The sequence below is a fragment of the Hippoglossus hippoglossus genome, chromosome 14 (assembly GCF_009819705.1).
Source record: "Hippoglossus hippoglossus isolate fHipHip1 chromosome 14, fHipHip1.pri, whole genome shotgun sequence".
In the NCBI taxonomy this organism is placed as follows: Eukaryota; Metazoa; Chordata; class Actinopteri; order Pleuronectiformes; family Pleuronectidae; genus Hippoglossus; species Hippoglossus hippoglossus.
This window is the reverse complement of record NC_047164.1, coordinates 2,559,684-2,583,439: the sequence shown is the minus strand read 5'-3', so window position 1 is coordinate 2,583,439 and position 23,756 is coordinate 2,559,684. Positions and strand designations below refer to the sequence as shown.

The window sequence follows — 23,756 nt, the reverse complement described above, 5'->3', positions numbered from 1 at the left end:
CGACGTGTTCACATTGACCTTTGACCCTCAAAATTATTCATCAGTTAATAATTGAGTCCTGAGATATCGTGTTCACAAGAATTGGACGGAAACCTGGAAACATAAATTCCTGCAGCCGGCACGGAGCCACAGAAACACTAATGGTTTGTTCCCTGATGTTGTTTCACACTCGTGCACCAGCATCAATGTTCACTGGTGATTCGCACTGAGGCTAAAAACTCCTCTGATGTGAAATTGAGTTTAACTTTCTCCCCCCCCTCCAATTTGCCCGTCAACCGACAGACTAATTCCAACATGTTAAATAATTTAAAAGGCTTAAATGTTAGGATATTAATATTCAAACAGGCTTTAAAAGCTCGACCTTTTTAATCTCTGTGCGTCGGTGAAGTGTTCGAACATGTGCAGATCAAACTCTTACTGAAACATGAATGGGCCCGACACCACCTCCCACCCTCCTGCGTGTGTGACGGCAAAGCTCCAGCACCACCGGTCGCTTACCGTACTTCATGCCGAAGAGGCTCTCCACTTGTCTCCGGAGCTGAAGAATCATTTCACCGATGTCCTCCACCAGACTCCCAGCTGAGTGTGTCACAGGGAAAACGGCCAAAACATTTACACCGCGAACGTCAGAGGAGAATCATTACAGGAGGGCAGCTCGGTTAGCGGGGGTCTCCTCACCCGAGGGAACATTCCCACTGTGTCCCCCCCCCCCCTGCCAGCTTTATTCTGATAAATGCTCCCTGTCCTACGCTGACCTGGTGAAGACAAACTGGCCGCGCTGTGTATTTATCACCGGGGAACATAACAAATGGAGGCGCGGAGGAAAGACGGCACGAGTTCACCGACGGGGGCGGAGAAACAGCTGGAAGTGATTATCGAGGTGGACGTGATTAAAAGCCACGAATCAACTTTACTGCACCTGAAGTAAAAGAAAAACACTTTGACCATAAAACAGAGAATTATCATAACTGCATGCTGATGTCACGGTGAACTCTCTCAAGTCTCTGTTGCTAAATATGGGAAGTTCAGAGAAACTGTTTATATGTAATTCATCACTTCAGAGGGAAGTGTGCGGATCGGACGTCTAAGGGCTGCTGTCGTGGAGCCAGGGCCACAGCTGGAGGAGGCCGTTGTGCAGCTGCTGTGTTTTTATTCCAGTCTGGAACCAAAAACGGTTTTCAGAACGTGAACTCTGGAACTTTCCTCGTGTTTCACATATGAAGAAACACAGCAGGAGGTCTTTTTCGGGTCAGACTCGTTCACAACAACGGGGAAAATGTCTGGAACATTCAGGCGAAGGTCGGAGCGTGAAAGAGGCCGGACGTGACGTAGAAATTCTGCTTTGGTTTATCGCACATCGACACCGAAAGCTCTCAAATCGCATCGTCTTTCCAAGTTGACGTCTTTGTCCTCTTCGAGTACGGCTCCTCTTTTTCATCCTGACATATTTGTGTCCTTCGTCACGTCCACTCGCCCGCTGTGAATTTTCTGGACATTTTCCAGACGAGTTCCAGAAAATGTCCAGAGTTCAGTGCAGGTCTGAAAGCAGCTAATGTTATACCCAATAATAAAACACTTAATTTAGCAAACAATACTACAGATAATTCCTCGGTGGTCTGATGAAATGTGTATTTTCTTCCACTTTACCTTCAGAGGATCTTCTGACGCTCTGGGAGGCCGCGCCCGGTGAAAGAGCTTCAGCTGCAAGAAGCGAGAAAAACATGAGCAGCTGCTTTGAAAACATTTCTACGACAGATAATTCAAAGATGCGATGTCGTTAATGACTTGATGGTTTAACAAATGAACTGAGCTGAAGAAAAAACCTTTTGTTTAAATATCCTTCATTGTGAGTGAAGTGTGTGGAAAGTGAGGTTTGGTCCCACTTTGATTAAAACAGCAGAAACAACAACATTTACTCTTAAATACAATTTGTCCAGTTGTTTAAACAGGAGAAGAACAAATTAACAAGCAATATAAATAAGTTTACTTCAGTAAACAGCTGCAGTGAAACTATCATCCATCATCTTTCAGTGTAATTATATAATAAACCTCCTGTGTAATCACATTCAATTATAATTTTACAAAAGCTGTTTGAACGATTCCAAGCAAATGAAAAATTAACCAAAGATGTCAAAGTTTAAAAATTGTTTATTTTTAGTCTAATGCTTAATTATACAAAAGTTTAATATGGTTAATTGCACTAAACTCAATTTGGTAACACCCGAGATCAACTGTAATATTCTGCAAGAATCTAACATTATAGTTTATATATATATATATATATTATTATATATACAGTACAGTTACAACTCAGGCATCACACACTTTGACACTTTATTAACTAAACCTCACTTCTGCTGAGTCGCCTTGTTTCACTGGAGCAGAGTTTTAATTAAAAAGTGTCAGAAGCTGCAACAGCCAATAAAACAAGGATGTGACATTCGCTGCACTTACCTCGAGTGTCGTTCCTTTAGGGGTCATTTGTGAAAGAAAAGAAAACTTAAAACACGGAACAATCAAATAAAATAAAACAAAACAAAACAAAACGCCTCTTGAAAGAAGTGTTCGCTACGGCCAGGATCACATTGAGTAGACCGCTCCCCCCTCCGCAGCGTCGGTGTGACACCACCATCAGGTGTTAAAAATAAATGCACATCTTTCCTGCATTGTTTATTCTATTCTTATTCTTCTTTATATCCTGATATGCCTTTTAAAGGCTCATATGGGACAATTCTTCTTGGTCAATCGATCAATCGGCTCTGGGTTAACGAGCTCGGTACGAGGAAGTTCCCTTTAACTTTAATCCCAATTTGGCAAACGAGCGGTTGGAAGAGAGAGCGGCGTCTACTCAGAGCTTCCTGGTCACCTGACTCTACAGGTGGGAGGGGCTTCAGTCTACAGGCGGGTCAGTGTTAGGTGAAGCCGGGTTTGTTTTCACAGGAATCTCTGTTTTTCTAACACACTAACTTCTCGGGGCAGAACTAGAGGATGAATGTCACTCACAATCTGCAGACGAGCACAGTGCGTCAGTTTGGATAAACGTCTCTGATAAGAAGTTAGCAGAGAAATTCAGTTTCTGATGATAAAGAGAGAGTTGATGCACGGTGCCCTTCACAGACGAGAGTGTTTATAAGGGAGGAGGGGAAAAGCTACAGTGGGTCAGAATTGGGTAAGTGGGATTTTGTAGGGCTGGGGGTTGTGTCTATTAGGGGCAGGGGGGCAGGGGGGGGGGGGGGGGGGGGGGTTTGGTCGTGGGGAAGTGGGAACGTGGAAGATAAAGTATCTGAGAAAAAGTGGTTTCATACGTGCTGCAGCTTATTTAGCGGCCTACAGGGGGCCAGAGTGTGGTGAGGTGTCAGTGGTGGACGCCGGGGCGGCACAGTGAGCTGGCATTCCGGGGGGGGGGGGCTGCGGTGAGAAGGATGTAGATGAAATGGAGGTGGCTGACGTTACCTGTGTGATTTTCCGGCGGGTGATGGGGAGCCGCGGGAGCAGGGGGGGCCGGGTGAGCGGAGGGCGAGGCTGTGGCTGGACACGCTGCCGCCGGGACAGGCTCGGCCACAGGCTCGCTGGGCTCCTCCCCACTCGTACCAGCATCTGGAGGAACAATGGTTTGGTTGTTTTTAATTTAATTTCCCTTGGAGAATGAATATAAATGAATATAATGATGGAATAATCTGCAGAACTTCTGTTGTAGGGGTGTTATTCCTCCCACTCTCCACAAGGGACAGCAATGAGTCCATTCCAGGTATGTACATCAGAATGAAAACACTGTAGTTTTATATAGTTTTAAAATAAGTGTTTACAACCAGTGTATTTTACTTTTTTTGATGGATCAAATCAAATTAAATTATATTTGTTTCTCCCAAATTCACTATTCACCTCAATAATCTGAACAAGGTGCAACTTCCTCTGTAATTAACTGTCGACGAGGGCGAGAAAAAACTGATAACACTTTTAACATGTAAAAACTGCAAAGAGGATCAGGAAAAAACAAGCTCACGTCCACTTCCCTAAACGTTGTTTGCTTTACCACATCAAAAAGCAATAAAACAGTAAAAAACAGTCGGTGTTGCTGCCGTCAGAAAACGTTCAAGCACACGAGACGACACATTTAACAGAGAAGACCAAACTGTCTTCTCTGTGGCATCGATCTCTCAGTGTCGACGAATAGGAGCAGATGTTGTGCAGTGTTCGGATGCTACAGAGCCGACAGTGAAGCTGGAGAAGAGGCAGCAGCAGCAGACGCTAGCAGAGTAAAACCACGTCGTAAAGCTGCTGCTGACATCTGAAGACAGACGGTAGTTCTATGTTTTGACTCCGTATCACAAACACGGGATATATCAGCGATAATCTATGAAAAACCACCTCTGCTTTGGCTGGAAGAAGTGAAGTGTCTCCGAGTGAAGGGCTGCTGAGTGTGCGCTGACTTACCTGGCACTGTTACTTGAATTATTTCCCCATCTGGAGGCTCCGTTTTAATCCTTTTCAAAGGAATGCAATCTCCTGAAGGGCCTGCGGAGATACAACAGTTCATTCTGCCTGAGCTCCCATCAGTCTGCGGCTTTGTGTTTTACGGCTGCGTTAAACAGATTTAAGTCGGCGACAGGCTTGCGTTTGAACTGAATGGACTTGCGAAACAGTCTTTTAAAAGATTTCCAGAGAGTGTTAACACGGCATTAAAAACTTTCATTTGTTCCCCCGGGGGGCTTAAATATTTCGTTACTTCAGACGGAGAGGAGTTTGTGTAAAGCACATACCTGCTTCACAGTCCGCCAGGGGACTCACACACGCACTCGTCGATCTGTGAAGGGGAATGAAACACATGTTGGTGATTGCCCCAAACGCACAACTGATTTATTGAAGAAATGTTCTTTATCTGGCAAGACATGGCTCAGAGACAGGAAACTGGTTATGGCAGCTGTGGCTTAGGGGGTAGAGCGGGTCGTCCACTAACTAGAGGGTTGGTGGTTTTATTTCAGGCTGCTCGATGCCGCATGACGACGCAAATCGCCCATCGACGTCTGTGATGCCAGAGTGTGAGTGAGACGCACGAGTGATAAGCTGCTTTCAGACATGCACTCGAGTCCGGACATTTTCCAGAACTCTTCCCGCAGCCCACTAGTAAAATGTCAGAGTGAGTCCATGTGAGAGAACAGCAGGAAAATGTCCGTTAAAATGACCAGCGAGCGAGTGGACGTGTCGAGGACGTTTTCTAACACGTGGACGGATTCAAACCTGGAAGAACACGAACATCTCAGGATGAAGAAGAGGAAGATACCGACTTGTAAAGAAGAGGTTTGAGAGCCGGTCCCGTCTCTCTGCTGCTCCACCGAGACGTCCCCCCTCCCCCTGAATGTTCCGGACACTTTCCTGTTGTTAGGAACGCGTCTGACTGAATTTTACCTCCGGGTACATTCTTTATTATGTGAAAGGAAAACTCCAGCAAAAAAATGTCCAGACCCAATTTTAAGGACATTTTTATGTCTGAAAACTGTAATAAATCAGCGAAAGTGCTCGATACAGACGCTCTGTGTGAATATGTGTATGAATAGATGAATGTCAACTGTGATATAAAGTGCTGGGAGTAACTTACTTTAATTAGACATGTGAATGATGAGTCAGTGGGTGTACTATAAAGCTACAGGCCTATTACATATGGATATTAAGAAGAAAATGCACTAAAATGAGGCCAAATTAAATGATGTGAATTCAAATTACTCTTATAAAAGCCTGTGTCACGGCTGCAATGTAAATAAAAAGTTATGTAGAGCAGCATATTTAAACCGTTTAACTCGGTCCGCACTACGAGTGATGTAGGTTATAAATACAATATCACTTGGCTGCATGCCACCGTCTCTTATTCTCAATTTCATAAACAGTGGTGGACTCCTGCGTCTGACCTGCTGCTGAGGGGGTTGCTGACCAGCTCTGTGCTGGAGGGGGGGATGCTCAGATGGTCGGGGAAGCCGTCTTCAGGTGCGGAGCCCAGGTCGTGCTTTCCCTCCTCCCTCGCGATCTTTCCAGCAGCTTGAACAAACAAGACGGGGGAAGAAGAAGGTGAGCAAACGCTGCCTCCCGTTAGATTAGAAACATCGGTGGAGTTTAAATAAAGACTCGACGGGGCAGTTTTCCTGTTTGACAGTTACTGTAATTAAACGTAAAGATACCGACAAGTATGGTTCAACTAAAAGCCCGGGGTTACACAAGAGCACACATGGAAACATACCGAACCTCCCTTTGAAAACAAAGATCATTTTTCATTTTCATAGAATTCAGGCTGTACTTAAGTAGCTCTGTTCGTGATCTTTGAGGGTTTAAAGTAATTTGTATAAACAGGGTTTCAACAAGTTATATTTAAGACTTTTTAAGACCATGACAAATTAAATTTAAGACCTATGACTAGAACAACAGCTATGAATGAATATTGAAGTCACAGAATTACTTAAGGGCCCAATTTGAAATTCATACATTTCTGAATCACAGCTCAGAGCCGTGAGAAAATGGCTTTAAAACAAAAAAAGTAAATGAATCAGTCTCTTACCAGTGAAAATCCTTTCATCAAACATTCTGCAATATAAAGAAAAAGTAGGTCATTAGTCACCAAGTTCAAAATGCGTTCAAGCTCTCGGGGCGAAAAAATAAAACCCCCATGATGCAAAACCTCAACACGAGGAGGAACATGTCGTTAACAGCTCGTTACACACATTACGTGCTCTTTAAACAATCAGCTAATTGAGTCGCTCCTTTGTTATCACTGGATCCCTGTAAAAATAACCGTGTGGATGAGATACGCTCCTGGACGGATTCACCAGACGTCTGGCACGTTGTCCTGCTGTTAGCGTGATTTGTCTTCAGGAACGTCTTTACTTAAGTCCTGTTTATTTACATCTATTTGTAAAACATTTTTTTATGACAACGTAACCTCTGAATCTTCCAGCTGCACATTTATAATTTATTTAATATCTTAATAAAGCAAGATGACCTAATTTAGGATTTCAGGGTCGAAAACTCCAAATCCACCACAAACACCAGCTGCTCTTATCGTTTCTATCGTCACTCGTGAGGCGAAACCACCGACTGTAAATAAAGATGGACGATGCATCTCTACATCCGCCTGTTGTATTAAAACATCATTCGGAGCCGGAGTTGCAGTGTCTGTCATTTTCTTATCACACTGATGTGCAAGTGTTCACGTTTCTGATAAGTTTGGGTTTAATAACTTATTTGATGATAAACAAACGAGGTGAAACATCATGATTGACAGCTGAAACTGACTCGTGATTGGTTGAGGATGTGTATCGGGGACAGGACTTTGCTACTGTGGCTCCGCCCCTGACTGCTGCTGCACAGACTCCAAATGTGCAAGATGGCGGATTTCATATCAGGCGGATTTTGACTTCCCCTCTGGATAGTGGGGGGGGGGGAGTGGAGACGTGGAGGATGTAAAGCAACAGAAACGTGTGAATACAGGGCACTAACATGAGATATAATATAACAGCAGAGCATTATTATTATATATATCCAATCAGAGCAGGAGACCATTAGAACCAGCGATCAGTGTGTTTAAAAACACGATCGAGAGAACCTGCCGAGAAGAGAACATCAGGGCCTGCATCTGGAACATCCCTCAATGACAATGGGAGTGTGATGTAATTCTGAATTAATCACATTTTCAATCTTTCCTAATTGTATTAACACTAATGAGCCGCCTGCAGGATTCGTTAAAAAGATGTGTTATCTCAAACAAGGCATGGTGGCTCGTTTGAATTAGCTTAAACAAATGGGGGGGAGAGCGGCCGTGAGTGCGCCGCGCTGGCAGGGGAGTCGTTCGGGAAGCGGGTGGAGACGGTTTAGCAGTCGGTGGGATGTCAGCGTGCGGGAGGAAGCAGACGTTTAAGAGACAGATGGCATCGGCCCTGCTCCGCTTCTTATTAAAACCCTTCCGCAAATAAAAGTAGCTGCTGCGGTTTGGCGGAGTGGCGCTGGATCATGACCTGCACTCGGGGACTGAATTAAACTTGATTAGACTTTCATGAAAGCGTGCATCGATGTGTTCCCTTGAAATATAAATTACAAACGCACAATGCTACGAATGCATCCCGGAGAGTTACGTCTGCCTGGAAGGGGATATCATGCTCCAACGACGTTTTGAAAAAAAGTCTATTTCTGTCTCTGTAATTGCGCTCTTAAATCACTCCTCACCGCTTGACAATGAAGCGGATTCCGTGGCGCTCGTCCAGGATGCGTTTGAGCTTGGGGACTCCGTAGGTGCAGGGTCTCTTGAAGGGGATCTGGTCGGGGATGCCGATGATTTCCACGGCGCCTGGGTCGCAGGCTATTTTGCGGTAGGGGACAGGCACCATGTGATCCAGACCCAGGGCCTCAGCTGCAGGTGGGAGAACAGGAAGCAAACAGGTATTATAGACACACAGTGTGATGCTGTTGGTAGAATATGGTTAATTAAAGTATGAATACACAGCAGTACCTTTGGAATACTTCCAAATCAGCCGCAAAACAATGCAAATATGTCAAAGGATTAAAGGAAACATATTCCGCTTTGACATCACCCATTGGTTTGTGAACTGCGGATTTTTTAAACCTCAAGTTTGACATTTTGTTCAACGCCATCTTAGTTTTATGAAATCAGAAGTAACCATATTTGCAGGATGGGGGTGGGGGGTGGTGGAGCCTGAATTGAAGATGCTGCACGCCCACTAATGAGGAAAGTCATGTGTTTTAAGAACATTGCAGCATGTGAACCTTTTCAAGTAATTAAATTATAATTATCAACCTAAATATGAGCAGAATATGTCTCCTTTAACTCTTCTTTCTTCTTCCTCAGACATTTCTTCTTTTAGATTTGAACAGTTCACTGTGGTTACAGATGTGCGTCGTGTGCATCACTGAGGAAAAGATGATCAAGCTGACGCAGTGACCCCGATCCATCAACATCCATAGAATCATCAGCGTGTGTGAACGACCCGCTCGAGGAGACAGAGGTAACGTCTCCCAAATGTCCCCCCTACAACCAGAATGCACAGAGCTGCTTTCCTTACCGTATCTACTGTTGAACAGAATCTGAACGCATTCTCTCAGCGTGTTGATGTCTTCAGTTTCCCGAATGAATGAGTCCCATTTTTCTGCAGGAGAGAGGAGAGAAGTGAAACAATACATCTTTTATGTAAAGAGGAAAGTTTAGCGGAGCATTAACATTCAAACGAGCTTTACTCCAGTGTGGCGCTAAAAGATCTGGAAATTAATCGTCTCCATCTTCTCAATGTCAACTTGGGAGTGAGTGCAATCTTCTTAAAGGATTACTGTTGACATCTTAGTAGCTTAGCCCTTAATGGTGAAGGGTTAGTAACGTTCAGCCGCGGCTCAGTAAACAACGCTCGGCTACTGTGCGAGTCCACAAATCCAAGCAGAACGAGGAACAACACAGGAAGAAGATATTAAACAACGACACACAAAACCCTGAGTCCTCTGTAAGTGGATTTTAACTTTTAAAGTGGTTTGAATTAGAAATGACGGACACAGGAAGTTATAGTTTACATATTAGTTTTAAAACACATCTCTGTAGCTATGTGTACGACTGGCGTTCACACTACTGGGTCGCAGCTACTCGCTTATACTGTATTTGCTCTAACTTCATATAACCGTACAAATATAGAGAATCTTTCTGGTCATAGGTTCAGACTTACCTGATTTCTCATGCACGATAGAGAAGAGCAGCCTCTTGGAGATGTGGACACCAGGAGGACTCTGGCCTTGATCACCAGGTAGTCGTGTTGTCTCATCTGAAAGTTCAAAGCTGAGTTATTCATATATTCACTTCAATATCGTTTCACAGAGAAATCTTCACTTTTTGCAAATCCTCTCATTCAGTAAATTGTTTCTCCAGCTTTTAGAATTACTTCACTAACGTTGTTAATTAACTGGAAAAGATGGGAAAATTACCACAGTATAGAATTGGGTGTGTTTAACTACATTGTAGAGGTTTAGGTTTCTTCTCTAGAATTTCAATCGCAGGTAAGTGAATGGATCAGAGTGCTGGTGGTTGGTAGTTGAATGATTCCTTCAGAGACACGAGTATAAAAGGGAAATGTGCAATAAAAGAGCTGCTCTGAATGAAAGAATATGTACTAAAATAATCCGACTTCAACCCCACGACTGAAAATGTACCACTGGAGGCTCGGGATGAGACAGACTCTTTAAACACAGACTGTTCTTCTTACTCTTAAGATTTTTAGCTCATATTCAGAGAGAATCTGATTTGATCTGAGAAAAAGCTCAAAGTCGAGATCTGTCGGTTTCAAACTGTTTCAAGTATTCACTGAGAACATCATTGATATGTATGGGAAATGCCCAGGGAGCCTCGTGACCACGTTCCATTGTTGGAACCGTCCACACACGCACACCTCACCGTTGTTAGTGCCGTCCTTGGAACATGTCTTGTCCGTCCCCGCTGTCCAGTTGGCCAGTCTGTCCTTGCCCAGGTTGAGGAGGGACAAGGGTTTGAAGTCCAGCTTGCTGTCTGGGTGGGGTTTGGAGGACATGGGCATGCCGTACAGGAAGTCCGACAGGACAGAGTTGCTGGAAGTGGCGGGACTTGATGACGGGGCTACCGGGGCGGTGGTCTTCCCTGCGCCGTGGCTGCTTGGCGTCATGGTGGCGGCGGTGGAAGTGTTGTGATTGACATCGGTGCTGGACTTGGCTTCTCGAGACAAATCTTCTGCCGGCCTGAGCACGAGACGAAGAAATCAGGATCAAGACAAGAATAAATTCTGCCTCAAGGTTCCACTCGATCTTAATCTGAATGTTTGATGCGTTTGAAAGGTTAAAAACATCACAGCTTGACATCAAGCTTTTTGTTTGCCAACTGTAATCACCTGCCAAGCTTCTCCTGGCTTACGCTGCATCTGCTGCGGCAAAAGAAACTCTAACTGTAAATTAAGATGGACGACATGTCTCCACTTCTATTTAATCTGGGTAGACTCCTTTTCCATTACCAGTTGACGAGTTAGTCTATTTCTCCTGCCGCTGAGTCAGGTTTGAAGTCACGAACGTGCCGGAAACCAACGTGTCAGAAGCGGGAAGCACAACACGCTCCCCGTGGAGACAAGAGATAATGTTACCGTGGTTACTTTTACCTCGTTCCCTGTCAAACTTGCATCCTGCACGATACCGAGAAAAGAATTTCTGCAGCACATTGCTTCCAAGATGCAGAAAGACTAAGCACACAAATATTTGTGGCTATTTACACAGAAACGCACAGATGGTCAATCATAGCGTTACGCTGTTCCTCTCATACAACATGAGTCTCCCTGATTTCGATGTTTCACATTTAATATTAAAACTATTGTTTATGGTATTTCTATTAATACATATAATTAACATCCTTTTTGTTACTTGTGTGGCTGCTGCTGACTAAAACACACAGAACTGATTCTTGTCCGGCATCTGTCACTAATCCTGTTAAATATTGCCTCTGTTGTTATGAAGAAAAGATGTTCTGAAGAGACGGACACGTAACCTGAGAGAGTGTTTTATTCACAGCTGAATTAAAAACCCTGTTTAACCCGGACTTAAACACTTCAGTCTGTCCTCTTCCATTAAACTACAGAGGACGAGAAGACAGCGAAGTGCTTCCAGCCAAACACAAGTACGAGTCTCTGGAAAACATTAGAGGCTTAAACCCCAAAATGCCAAACATCTTTTTTTCATTCGTTCTTGTGCAGCGGTCAGAAGTGAAACATCTGCTTTCATAATCTGATACAAGTGTTCAGACAGAAGCCAGTTATCCAAAGACATAGGCAGTATATTGTTCAGAACAGAAGAACCGACAGCGGACGTTCGGCTTCACAGACTCACCGTTTTACCGTGAACTGGATCCTGTGGCTCTGCTCCAGAATCTTCATCAGTGTCTTGATGTCGTACTCCGACGGCTTCTTCAGTGTGACTCCTTCAGGCAGACCGTGGGCCACCACAGAGCCGGGGTCCTTCTGGATCCACTCATAAGGCACAGGGACCAGGCTGCTCTTTCCCACGGCTTCACCTGCACATTGGCACGAGGCAGAATTACTCCCTGCTTCGGGTATGTTATGAGTAAGAGAGAAAGGAAATCATAGAGTGTTTGGTTTCCTCCTTACTGTAAAGCACAGTGAAGACTTCCTCCACCATCTTCCTCAGAACAAAGATGTTGGACTGAGCGTCTGATGGAGCTCTTGGTTTCCCGTGTTCACCGTCTTTACTCAGTTTGCTGAGATCGGCGTCCTGGTCTTTGGTTTGGGCATTCGCTGTGGTCAGACTCTGCAGACATGGCGCCCCTGAAGACAAAAGACAAAAGTTTAAGTTTAAGTTTTCAGACATGTAAAAAATTGTGTTTTTTGAGGATTTTCCTGCACACGTGAAGAAAGCAGCTGGAGATTGTTTGTGTCAGACACGTTCACAACAACAGAAAAATGTTTGAAACATCCAGACGACGGGTGGAGCAGCAGGAGGCAGGACATGACATTTCAATACCGCTGTGGAAATCACAGTCCCTGCTACTTCTTTGAGAATGTCGGCTGTTGGCCCTTAACGGTAAAAGATCTCAAATCTCGTCGTCTTTCCAAGTTGACATCTTCGTCTGCCCCTTTTTTTTTTACATGTGTGGCTCATCTTCTTCATCCTGAGACATTTGTATTACTCCAGTTAGTAGGAAAAGTTCCAGAAAACATCCGCAACTGACTTGTGTATTTGCATTGCACAGAGCAGCCCGCGCCTTTACTTTGAAGGTTCCACAGAAACAAGATGATTGAGAGACTTATTCTTTAAAGTAATGAATGTGTCACCTTTTGAAAAATAGGCCCATATAAAATTAATGACTTGTTTGTCTTTAATCTGTCTTTAATAAAATTAATGACTTGTTTGGAAGGTGTCTGGATAAATGTGGGAGCGTCTCCAACAATTGGTGATTAAGTGGGAGACATAAAGCCACTTAGTTCAAATCTTCCTCATTTGTTACGCTTGAAGGCTGAACGCAGAAAAACAAAAGGTTTTATTTCTATTCTTCACAAAAACAAAAAGCAAGGTGGAGTTACTGTTGCCTGTGAACTAATTTTTCTCCTTTCATACGTGGGATGATAACATTAAACTGTGTAATGGGAGGTCACAGCCTTTTTAAACTGGTGGTGGTGGAGGAGGCAGCAGGGAAACAATCCGGGGATGTTATTTGCTGTTTTACCCGAAAGCTCAAGGTCGACAGGTGAGGCAATTTCTTCAAAATGTTCATCGCCGCTATATTTTGAATGTGTAAGAATTGGGAAATTGGGTCGTTATTGTTATTACATGGAGAGCTCCTTAAGTTCTGTACTTCTATTTATGGATGACCTTCACATGCAGTGCGAAGTGTGGTAACGATGGGTGGTGGCGCCACGGGGGGGGCTTCCCTCACCTGCCTGCGGGAGATTGTTGTTTGCATGATCCTGTTCAAATCGATCTAAAATAAAAACCATAATAGTTAGAACATGTTTTAATTTCGCCGACGAAAGCTAAGGCCTCTGTTTTCTATCTAGTTTTCTATTTTGTTGTGCGGTGAAAGGTGTTAGTGACAGACAAAACGCACGTCGTTCATGTTTCTATATTCAGAAATCTTTTAGATTAATCTGTTTTGTGTGTTTATTTCGCTGAATTTGATGAACAAACATGTCAGAATTGTGTATTTATTTAATTTACAACACAATTTCAGTACTTTTATCATTTAATATGTTTTATTGACTAGCTGAGGTTGAGTTTAGAGATTTTAAAGAGTTTAAAGATAAAATAACAACATGAGCACTGGCTGAGTGTTAACTCTAAAATGTAAAACCTGCCACATTAAATTAAACTTGTCTCCTCCAAACAGAGTCTCTGGCTCGAGTCTTGAGAATTGATCTGGCAGTAATTTTGCAAACTGAACACATAAAATAGCCTCAAAATAAGATGAGACAGGACGATTCGTTGATATATTGTTTTATCTGATAAGGAGCAGAATGTGTGAAACTGCCATGGTTTATGGATTCAATCATTTTATCTCGAAGTAATCGGATTTCAAGCAAATGTGCGAGCTGCTGTTATTGAAGCCTTTTGGTTGAATGTGCGTCTCTGTGATCACTGACTGCTAAATCCTGCAGGGACACGCCTGACACGAGTGCATTTTATGTAAGTGTCTGGCATCTGTCGCTGTAATGAGACGGATCGATGCTCCGTCAAGAATGAATCGTGGAAATCCCCGTTCGGAGCGGAACTTACGGCAGAACTTGTAGAAGTCTGTTTGGATTTCCCTCCTGGAGTTGAGGAACACTCTGCCCTTTTCTGTGCCCACGGCAATCACGCTGTCCTCGTGCACGGTGACACACGCCACCTCAGCGTTGAGCTTAGACATCGCCATGCACTGGAAAACAAGAACGCAGACTTAATCTACTCAGAAATAATTAACGAAAAAAAACTCGAGCGCAACTCAAGAGTTCATTAGGTAAATTGATTACTAGAAGATCTGCTTTCTGACTCTCAAAGATGCTTCATTCTGCTCTCAGTTATGATCCCACAGTTTCACATATCATCAATTTCTGGTGTTCGAGTGCATAGTGACATAAACAAAAAAAATATTCAGATTCTGAAAAGCAATGCAGCTGATTATTAAGATGTTTTATGGTTTGATTTTTACACTAATTTGCTAAGAGCAGTTCATCAAGTTGACACCACAGAGGAAGAGAGGCAGAGTGAGCGGACGCTGTGTGAGGCGGCTTCGGGGACGTACCACTGAGTCCAGGGCAGACACCAGGCTGGTGAGGATCTCCTGTCGGGCCGACACCAGCGGCTCGCCCCGGGCGCTCGCCCTGATGCTGTCGCATGCCAGCTTCCTCATCTGAGCCATGCCTCTGCAGGGGACAGATGAACACAGTTAAGGCAGATGACCACGGTGCGGTGCCGACAAAACCCTGCATGTGTTACATTCGTGCACTCATGTACACACGCACATTCAAAGCAGCACCTCCTGACATCATTTGTTTTGACTTTACGCAAATGGAAACATGCATTCTGTGCATCCATCTGATACTAGAGGCTCCTCCCTCACCTTGCATGCTTATTTCATTCAGTCTCCAATTAATTCTAATGAGATGATGCTCAAAAGACTTTGTACTAATTAGCTTGAAACACAAAGTAGAGCTGAGGATCATTAGTTTGCAGGTACATTGGTCATAACAATAGATTTTTAACCTGATGATGGCTGTAGAAAAAAATAAGGGGATTACCAAAAGTTATTGAAATTCATCCTGAGGGGGATCATGAATTTTTTAAACCAAATGTCATGAAATTCCATCCAAACGTTGTCGGGGACTTTAACACAAAACCAGATGTTTTACTGATAAGTTTGGTTTTATTTAGTTATTTGACGCTATTAAAACCTGGTGAAATGTCGTGATTGACAACTGACCTCAACAACGTGGGCTTCACTACTACACAGACTCCCAGTGACTCACCAAAATTGGTATGATTCATCCTCTGGGGACCTTGCATATCATATTCATAGCTTTCCCCCTCCAATGAAAGCAGCGCTGGACCAGCCAACAACCTCCCTTTAGCCACACCACGAGCATGACCAACAGCAGAATCTATCAGAAATCAGCAACTTCTGGTTTGCCTCAAGTTGTCAACTGGGGCTAATTAGAGCGCTCACATGATATCACATGAACCCATTTATACTTCAGTCTCCTCAGGACACGTGGAGCAGCTGGAAGAATAGATACGGTCAGAAGATACGTCCTCAACTTTCCACGACCACTGCAGGTACAGAGCCGTGACGCTACGTGAAGTCCAGATGAAAAGCTAGAGAATGTAAATAAAAGCAAACAGGCAAACAGATAGGAATTGCTAATGAAATAAAAAAAAATAAACTGCTCGGCTAAAGCCAGGCACTATGTTCTCATGGCAACTGAAACCCGTCTCCTTGGAAACTAATCTCGGGGCATTTGAACAATGCAGCTCTGGCCTTTAATCTCTCCAGACACTGGGAACCATTATACTAGCCTCTGGCAAACCCGGACCACTGACTCAATAGAGAGAGGACAGAGATAGACAGACAGAGAGAGAGAGAGGGAAGAGAGAGAGAGGGAGAGGGAGAGAGAGGGAGAGAGAGAGAGAGAGAGAGAGAGAGAGAGAGAGAGAGAGAGAGAGAGAGAGAGAGAGAGAGAGAGAGAGAGAGGGGGTGGGTGGGTGTGGTGGGGTTCAGCTGCACCAGTCTGAACGTGCCAAGTCTATTGGCCGTCTAAATCTGCCTCCCCTGAGGCCACAGCAAACATCAGCCCCCCCCTCCTCCCCACCCCTTCTAAATTATTACGGCCTCAAAATAGATGGCCTGTTTCCCTCACATATTTTAAAGAGGAAAAGGAAGTAGCAGCGAGGAGGAGAAAGGTTGGGATAAGCGCAGGCTCAAGGATAACGCCATGTCAACTGCTTTGAGAGGGGAAGCTCCAGCGTATAATGTCAGTGCCGCTGTTACGGTGAATATTTAACCGTTCACTGTGGAACTAGGTTAATAAATAAAGGACACAAAAGAGTCTGTAATGAAGGCTGACAGTGGACGTGGACACTTCAACTTCATTCACTGTCACTTCAAGGAAGAATCACTTAAGCTGCTTTCAGACCTGTGATGAAGTCTGCACATTTTCCTGAAGTTTTCCGTAGGGGCTGTATGTGAAAACGCAAAAGTTCGAGTCAGTTGCTCTGGACTTTTCCTGAAGCCCCCCCCCCCCAAAGTAAATACACACTTAGGAAGACAAGATTCCAGAGCTGTTAACGATAAGGGCCGATGCCGCTGTCGATGAGCTGTAAACACAAAGCACTGAGCCTTCCACAGCAGAGTTTATACGTCATGTCCTGCTTCCTGTGTGATTTACCCTGACGCCACCCCTCGTCTGAATGTTCTCCACATTTTCCTGTTGTTGTGAACACGTCTGACCTGGACAATCTCCTGCTGCCTCTTCACATGTGGAAGGAAAACTCAGGGAAATGTCCCAACTTAAATTTTTCTGGACAGTTTCCAGAGTTCAGGTCTAAAAAACAACTTAATTCTCTGACGCCAAAAAAAAAGTCAGACAGCAAACGTTGTTATCAGGTGTCGTAACATCTTTAACATCGTGGACTTTGTCCTTTTACGTCTGGCTTCAGGAAAGAGTTGGTCAAAAATAACTTGATTGCAAACACAATCACAAACATTTGGCCGAGTGTCGTTTGAAGTTAACCTTTAAAATGTATTTAATTTTGCTCAGAACCTGCTCAAGAAAACCCAAAAGAGGCTGTAATGCGATTAAGCTTATTACAGACAAAGGTCGATATCTACAGGAGTCACTCAAGGTGACAGGGACGTTTTAATGTTGACATAAAAGTCAGGAACTGTTTTTTTAAAAGGTCAAAATGTGACCACATGGGTTTCTTCACATCCGCAATAAAGGTTTTTCATTCAAGTATTTAAACTTGAAATGTTAATTTGATTATAAATAAGTCATAAATCTCTGACTCTTGTCATAGTCAAAGCTGCTGGGTCGTCAGTCATGGTGCGACGTGTGACACCTGTCACTCACACATCTGTGTTCCAGGTGGAGAAACCTTTCTGTCTCCGCTGCAGACAGGATGCGTCACTCAGGTGTTCTGTGCACATACTCACACACTTGTAATAAATCAAATGAACCTATACATGAAGTCCTGTTATGTTTGTGGACATGTATATACACGTGAGTAAATAGGTTTGTAGATGTAATAATGTGGTAACGCACACAAGGTCAGCATCACAGATATATGGGTTCCACAGGTTGTGGCCAATCAGACGTCTGCACAGGTTGAAGTTGGGCTGAGTGAAACTAAAACCGGGCGAGGTCGTGATCTTCAGGTAACGTAATTGGCTTCGCTCTGTTTGTCTTTACCACGTGATTATAAATTATCATTACATCTCTTAGGAGGAATGTGTGTATGTGCAGATTCCTGTTTGGTGGATGCAGAGACCGTGTGGGTGAAGCGTTACACATTCCTGTCAATGATTTCCACACTGCACCACACAGGTAGTCGTAACAAGCCAAGAAATGTCACTGCTATTTTTAAGAAAGCTAAAACATTCAACACAGCTTGTTGGACCTCAAGGATACACATCTTTCTTTTTGACTGCTTTTACGTGTTGGCGGACACAACCCGCTACATTTTCCATTTGGATTCAGCCAAGAAAAGCCATGTGAAACATGTTTATATGTCCGTATTGTTTACGAGGCTGTTAGTGCTTGGGTTATTCTTCTAAGTGCCACACAACTGGCTTTAATGGGCACTGTGCCGTTGGGGCTCTGATGATGTAGGTGCAGCTTGTCCTGCCATGACCAGAGCAACAAATCTAATAGATGGACCAGGGAGATGTCAGTGGAAGTGCTGTTCCTACCAGGCCCATTAGGTTTAACTATGGTAGATAAGGGAGCATACCTGCGTCAGTACACAGAGCCCTGAGACAAACGTTTTGTGCTAAACTCTTACTAAACCGTGGGTTTTCTTTCTTCCTCCTGGAATAAATGTAATGTGCATCAGTCTGGTAACTAAATATAGGAGAGTGGTTTCAGTGGTTTGAAAGCAACACACCTGTAACCACTCGCAGCAAGTCAGGTGTGGCGCCTCAGCATTACCGCAACGACGTCACAATCTTTTTAGTTACACAGTTACACATCATGAGCAAATATTCTGTACAGGTATGAACTACTCAGTGTTCTGTTGTACCTTTTGTACCGTGTGTACTGGTCTGTTTTTGATTTGCACTGTACTTTCAAAACTGGCGTCATAAAATCCACACAGGGCACTAGACATGTTTACATGGACAACAATACTACAATATTAACCTGAAGACAACAACAGTCTGAATAAGACACTGACATGTAAACAGCATTTTCTGAAGACCTGAATAAAGTCATACTTGGAATAAGCAAAGACACATTATGGTGAATGTGGGTAATCTGGGACATTGGGTAGTAATCTAGTCAACAGGACTTTTCCTACAGGTTAGCATGGATATCATGGGGGTGATGTCACAGAAGGGGGCGGGGTAAGTGTCAATCAGAAGGCCCCCCCCCCCCCTTTGGAATGACATGACAAGGTCAATGTCACACGATTCTGTTCAGGATATAAATCCGTCATAAACTAGACAATGTTCCCAAATGTTGTCGGATTATGTTTGTGATGTATTCAAGCAAATGTTGAGAATGTGTTTTGGTTTTATTTAGTTGTCCCACTTTATTAAATCTGATTGATAATGTGCCACAGCGTGCTTTAGGTGATCTGGGACAATCATTTAAATTGTTAGTTAGATTTTGAGAATAAAGTTATCATAAATGAAATAAAGTTGTTATAACATTTGTGATTCCTTGATATTTTGCCTTGCTCATGATTTTATGACCTGTCTTGTTTTCCTTCCCCCGCCCTTGTGAAGCGCTTTGTAACTTAAAGAGTTTGAAAAGTGCTCTATAAAGTTATTCCCTAAATGAAATAAAGTTATTATAACGTTTGTGATTCCTTCATGCTTGCTGTGATTTCACGACCTGTCCTGTTTTCACTTTGCCCTCGTGCAGTAGAGTTTTAAATTAAGTTATCATCATAATAAATCTGTCCCTCCAGAGGGAATCGAACACATGTGTGGACTCTCTGGGTCTTTCTGGGTCTTGTGGATTCAATCTGCTCAGAAAGTTTGATTCCCCTCAGCTGGTTTGTGTTCTTTAAAAAAAACTCGTCCTGTTCTCCAGCACAAACCCAGACAGCTGAGCACACACACACACACACAACCACACGCACGCACGCACGCACGAACACACAAACTTTATCTCTCCCATCAAGGCTCATTTACGAGAAACGCAGCCCCTGTGTGCTACTTTGATAACACACGTAGCATTAGCACGGTCCCCCTCCCAGCTAATTGTTTACAACCCGTTATAACACGGCGGTTGTGGTGATTAGCTCCGCCACGCTGCGCGGTTGTGTTGTGATGTGTCCTCGTTGTTTCGTGCACTTTCAACGTGTGCAGCTTCTCCCGGTCGTTAACGCAAGCTAGCTGGCTATTGTTGTCCTAGCCGTTAACCCCGTAGCGATGTATGGAGGGTGGGGGGGGTGGAGGGGGGGGGATAAATTAGCCATCAAGCGGACGCTGTGTCCAGATAATAAACACCGGGCTAACGCTGCTCTCCCCCCGGCTACAGTCGGGAGTCCCCCCCGGTGGATGAGCACCGCGAGCTAACGGTCCCGTCCCCGGTGTTGTTCGCGTTAAATTAGGCTAATAAACCCGCTCGGCTAATTAGCTGTCACATTACGCTAGCTAACTAGCCTCGTTAGCTGCGCTGCGCTGCGAGAGCTAGCTTAGCGTTAGCACTTTTCCTTTCATCTCCCTCCCCCGGTCGCAGAAACCAGGTTATAATCTGTAATTCGCGACCCGAGCCGAGACGCGACCCCACGGGGGGTGGGGGGGAGAGAAACACGCGCACACACACACACACACAACACGCGTGTCCGCCGACATGGAAACACGCGAAAGAAATCTCACCTCAATTAGCGATTAAATAGCCTTGTTGCCGTCGCCAATCCCGGAATAGGTTTTATTCCCCCCTGGTTTTAATCCATCACCCGCGATTTCCCGCGACGTGTCCGCTAAAACCTCGTAATCCTCCACATCTGGACCGCGGGCTGGGACCGTATGAGCGCCTGTCTTTACCCCCAGTTTGTGTCTCTTTTGCCCCTTTAACGGCGCTCGGTCCCTGTCCCCCTCTCTTTGTTCTGTAATCCAGTAAAATTGAAACTCATTCGCCTCCTGCTAATCCCAACCCCAACTCAACGACAGCATCTATTGGCTGCGATCCGCTCGCGGGATTAACCTCTGGATAAGAGGAGCTCAGGGGGGGGACGGGGGGGTGGGGGGGGTGGGGTGGGGGGACGTGCATGATTAGAAAATATAGATTTATTTATGTAGTTTGTTAATGTTGGTAAATCACTTTGCTGCAACTTCCACCCCCACCACTTTGTTTCTATGACACATCCCTCGGTTCTACATGAAAGGAATGAAACTGTTAATTATTTAAAGGATTGAAAAAACTCCAATTAAATGTTATAATGTGATTAAATTGTATATATGTCTGCATCATGTGATTTAGATTGAAGTACTCCATATGTCGTAAACTCAATTGTTGCTTATTATCGCAGTAATTACACAAGCACCGTGTGTAATAATACTTTTTTACACGTTCCATGTTGTAAACATAGTAATAGTACATGTACACCTGATGTCCACTTGGCTGCAACTTCCACACTCACAGTTTTACTTTAATAATAAGTACCTCAGTTTTACATGAAGGTGTTTTTTGATGTTATACTACGACTACTAATAATAATAATAAGAAGAATAACAAGAATAAACTTTATGTTTTATAACATTTATGCAAAACAAGTTATGAAATAAAGCAATAAAACAAACCAAAGTTAAAACACATTTTATGCAAATATATTTTAAAAGAGGATTCTGACTCGGCTTGTCTGATTGATTATGATTTAACATACATATATATATAAAATATAATATAATGCGATTAAGTCTTAGATTCATGTATCAATTAGACTTTTGCTTATTCCCAACATATGACCTCATTCAGGTTTATGAGAACATGCTGTTTTCATGTAAGTGTTTTATTCAGACTCTTAATCTGGTTAATATCGGAGTATTGCTCTTCATGTTAACATAGTAATAATCCATGTAAATAAAAGCTTTGATCTACATACAGGATTAACAGAGGAACATCTGGAGAAAAAAGAAAATATGCCTTTTAAAGTTATTTTTATTGAGTTTCAAATCCCTGTGAGCGTCTTGGCTGCAGCTTCCACTCTCACAGTTCCTCTCAATCCCTCACACGTTGCATGAAGGTGGTTTTTCATGTGTTCGCTGCACATTCTCCAGATTATTTTTAGGATTATGATCCGTGCAGAGCGGATATGTGGCAGCTCCACGGATCTTCTGGCCACGACTGTTATGCCGTGGCTCTTGTGATTGCCCAAAATAGACCATGTCAAGTTTGATGTAGGGCAAAGTTCAGGTCCTGGGGGGAAATGAAGGAACAAATCGTTTTCTCTTAGCTATAAAAAAACATAGTCACACACCATTTATTATAGAAATCTCACGAGAAAGCACGTATGTGATCCGCTGTGTCTCTGTAATCTGCTTACTCGCTATTTGTTCCCATGATTCCCATGTGCAACATTACATTTAAAGGTACATCTTATTAAATCAGTAATTATGTATTTATTCATATGTCACCATCGTAAACCAGTCGGCCCTCTAAACTGGAAACTGATGGATGAGACCTAACAAATAAAATTAGGGATTAATCCGACTCTTAAAAATAAATCTAATCCGAGATTATCTATATAATCCAGTGTATCTCTGTAATCTGGTCAGTTTTATTTATGAAATATCAAGTAGGCTTATAACGATATTCCATTTACACTGAAACCTTGTGCATGCAGCATGTTCAGAATATGTTTCCTCTCCTGTGGGACATTTATTTCAGATTATTGTTTCCAGAAAGAGTTTTTAGAACCAAAAAGACCAAATGTTTACTGGATTGACAATATTTATGAAATCTATAGATTGGAAAGAATCACTTTTTTATGATGAGTTTTTAAAAACCTGGGAATGTTGGATAGGATACATTACAACTGTGTGACCATTTGTATAATCCAATTTTCTGTTTCACTTATTTAATTTTCCACCAGTTTTCTCTTTGTACAACCCTAATTCCTTTGTTCTGTTGTGCAAGTTAGGTTTTCTATTTTATGTTATATCTTATGAAAGGTGTATTTTTGATTTGATATCAGTCATACAGGAGAGCTGCATGATCGTTTTCATATAAACCGTGAAAAACCCAAGAAAAGACACTTAAAAAAACGGATTATTCAAGATAAAATGTGTGTCGCTAATAGTAAAACCAATAACTGTGCCCACGACACACATTCAATTTAAAGGGGAATCTTATTAAATCAGCAATTACGTATTTATCCATGACACCAAAACTGCTAATAAATAAAAGAATATAAATCTGGAGGGAATAAATCCAGAGACTTTAAATAATTATGCAGCGTCTGGATATTCAGTCTCCACCATTAATTAACTCAGTCCCTTTCTCACTTAAAGGAATTATCACCTCCTGCTGTGGTTCAGATCATTTCATTTTAAGACCAAATATTTCCACTAGACGAGTGTATGATGTATAAAACAGAGATGGTGTAAGCTCACAGTGTGTGTGTGTGTGTGTGTGTGTGTGTGTGTGTGTGTGTGTGTGTGTGTGTGGGTGTGTGGAATGAATTCCTTAAACCGCCAACGTCTTAGTGGTGTGAAATCTGACGCTGCTTTGAATCAGCTCTGCAGACAAAGATCCCAATCCACCCAAAAAACACACACAGAGGAGACAAAAGTACGAACGAGTGTGAAATAAAACACCAGCAGCCCCTTGACCACACTGTTAATATTTAATGACTCAATCTCCGAAACCCTTGCAGCAATAATCCAAAGGGTACGAACCCTGCAGCCGAAAAGGCCGTGTACAATATCCAATGGAAAAGTCAGGTGGGTTTTATCTGGAGTTAACCAGCGTCCGGCCTCGTGTGTGTTTTACTCAGGAGACACTTCCTGCTCCGCTCACCTCTCTGTTGTGTCTCCTGTGACCTTTGACCCG

The 23,756-nt window shown here is 43.3% G+C and overlaps 1 protein-coding gene across 2 annotated transcripts in view; it reads right to left on the bottom strand.

The window, feature by feature from the left end:
- Positions 1-20,892, bottom strand: part of gtf2ird1 (GTF2I repeat domain containing 1) — a 25,958-nt gene extending 5,066 nt beyond the window's left edge. For both annotated transcript variants that reach the window (XM_034605596.1, XM_034605597.1), the window contains exons 1-16: positions 20,582-20,892; positions 14,783-14,903; positions 14,275-14,416; positions 12,153-12,329; positions 11,875-12,058; positions 10,427-10,743; positions 9,705-9,800; positions 9,060-9,143; positions 8,206-8,389; positions 6,545-6,570; positions 5,904-6,030; positions 4,761-4,804; positions 4,435-4,515; positions 3,454-3,597; positions 1,648-1,701; positions 499-579 (exon numbers count right to left, since the gene is read on the bottom strand). In XM_034605596.1, the coding sequence (XP_034461487.1) occupies positions 499-579; positions 1,648-1,701; positions 3,454-3,597; positions 4,435-4,515; positions 4,761-4,804; positions 5,904-6,030; positions 6,545-6,570; positions 8,206-8,389; positions 9,060-9,143; positions 9,705-9,800; positions 10,427-10,743; positions 11,875-12,058; positions 12,153-12,329; positions 14,275-14,416; positions 14,783-14,899 (1,858 nt within the window). In that variant the 5' untranslated portion in view covers positions 14,900-14,903; positions 20,582-20,892. The remainder of the gene's footprint in view (positions 1-498; positions 580-1,647; positions 1,702-3,453; positions 3,598-4,434; positions 4,516-4,760; positions 4,805-5,903; positions 6,031-6,544; positions 6,571-8,205; positions 8,390-9,059; positions 9,144-9,704; positions 9,801-10,426; positions 10,744-11,874; positions 12,059-12,152; positions 12,330-14,274; positions 14,417-14,782; positions 14,904-20,581) is intronic.
- Between the last annotated feature and the right edge of the window lie 2,864 nt (positions 20,893-23,756).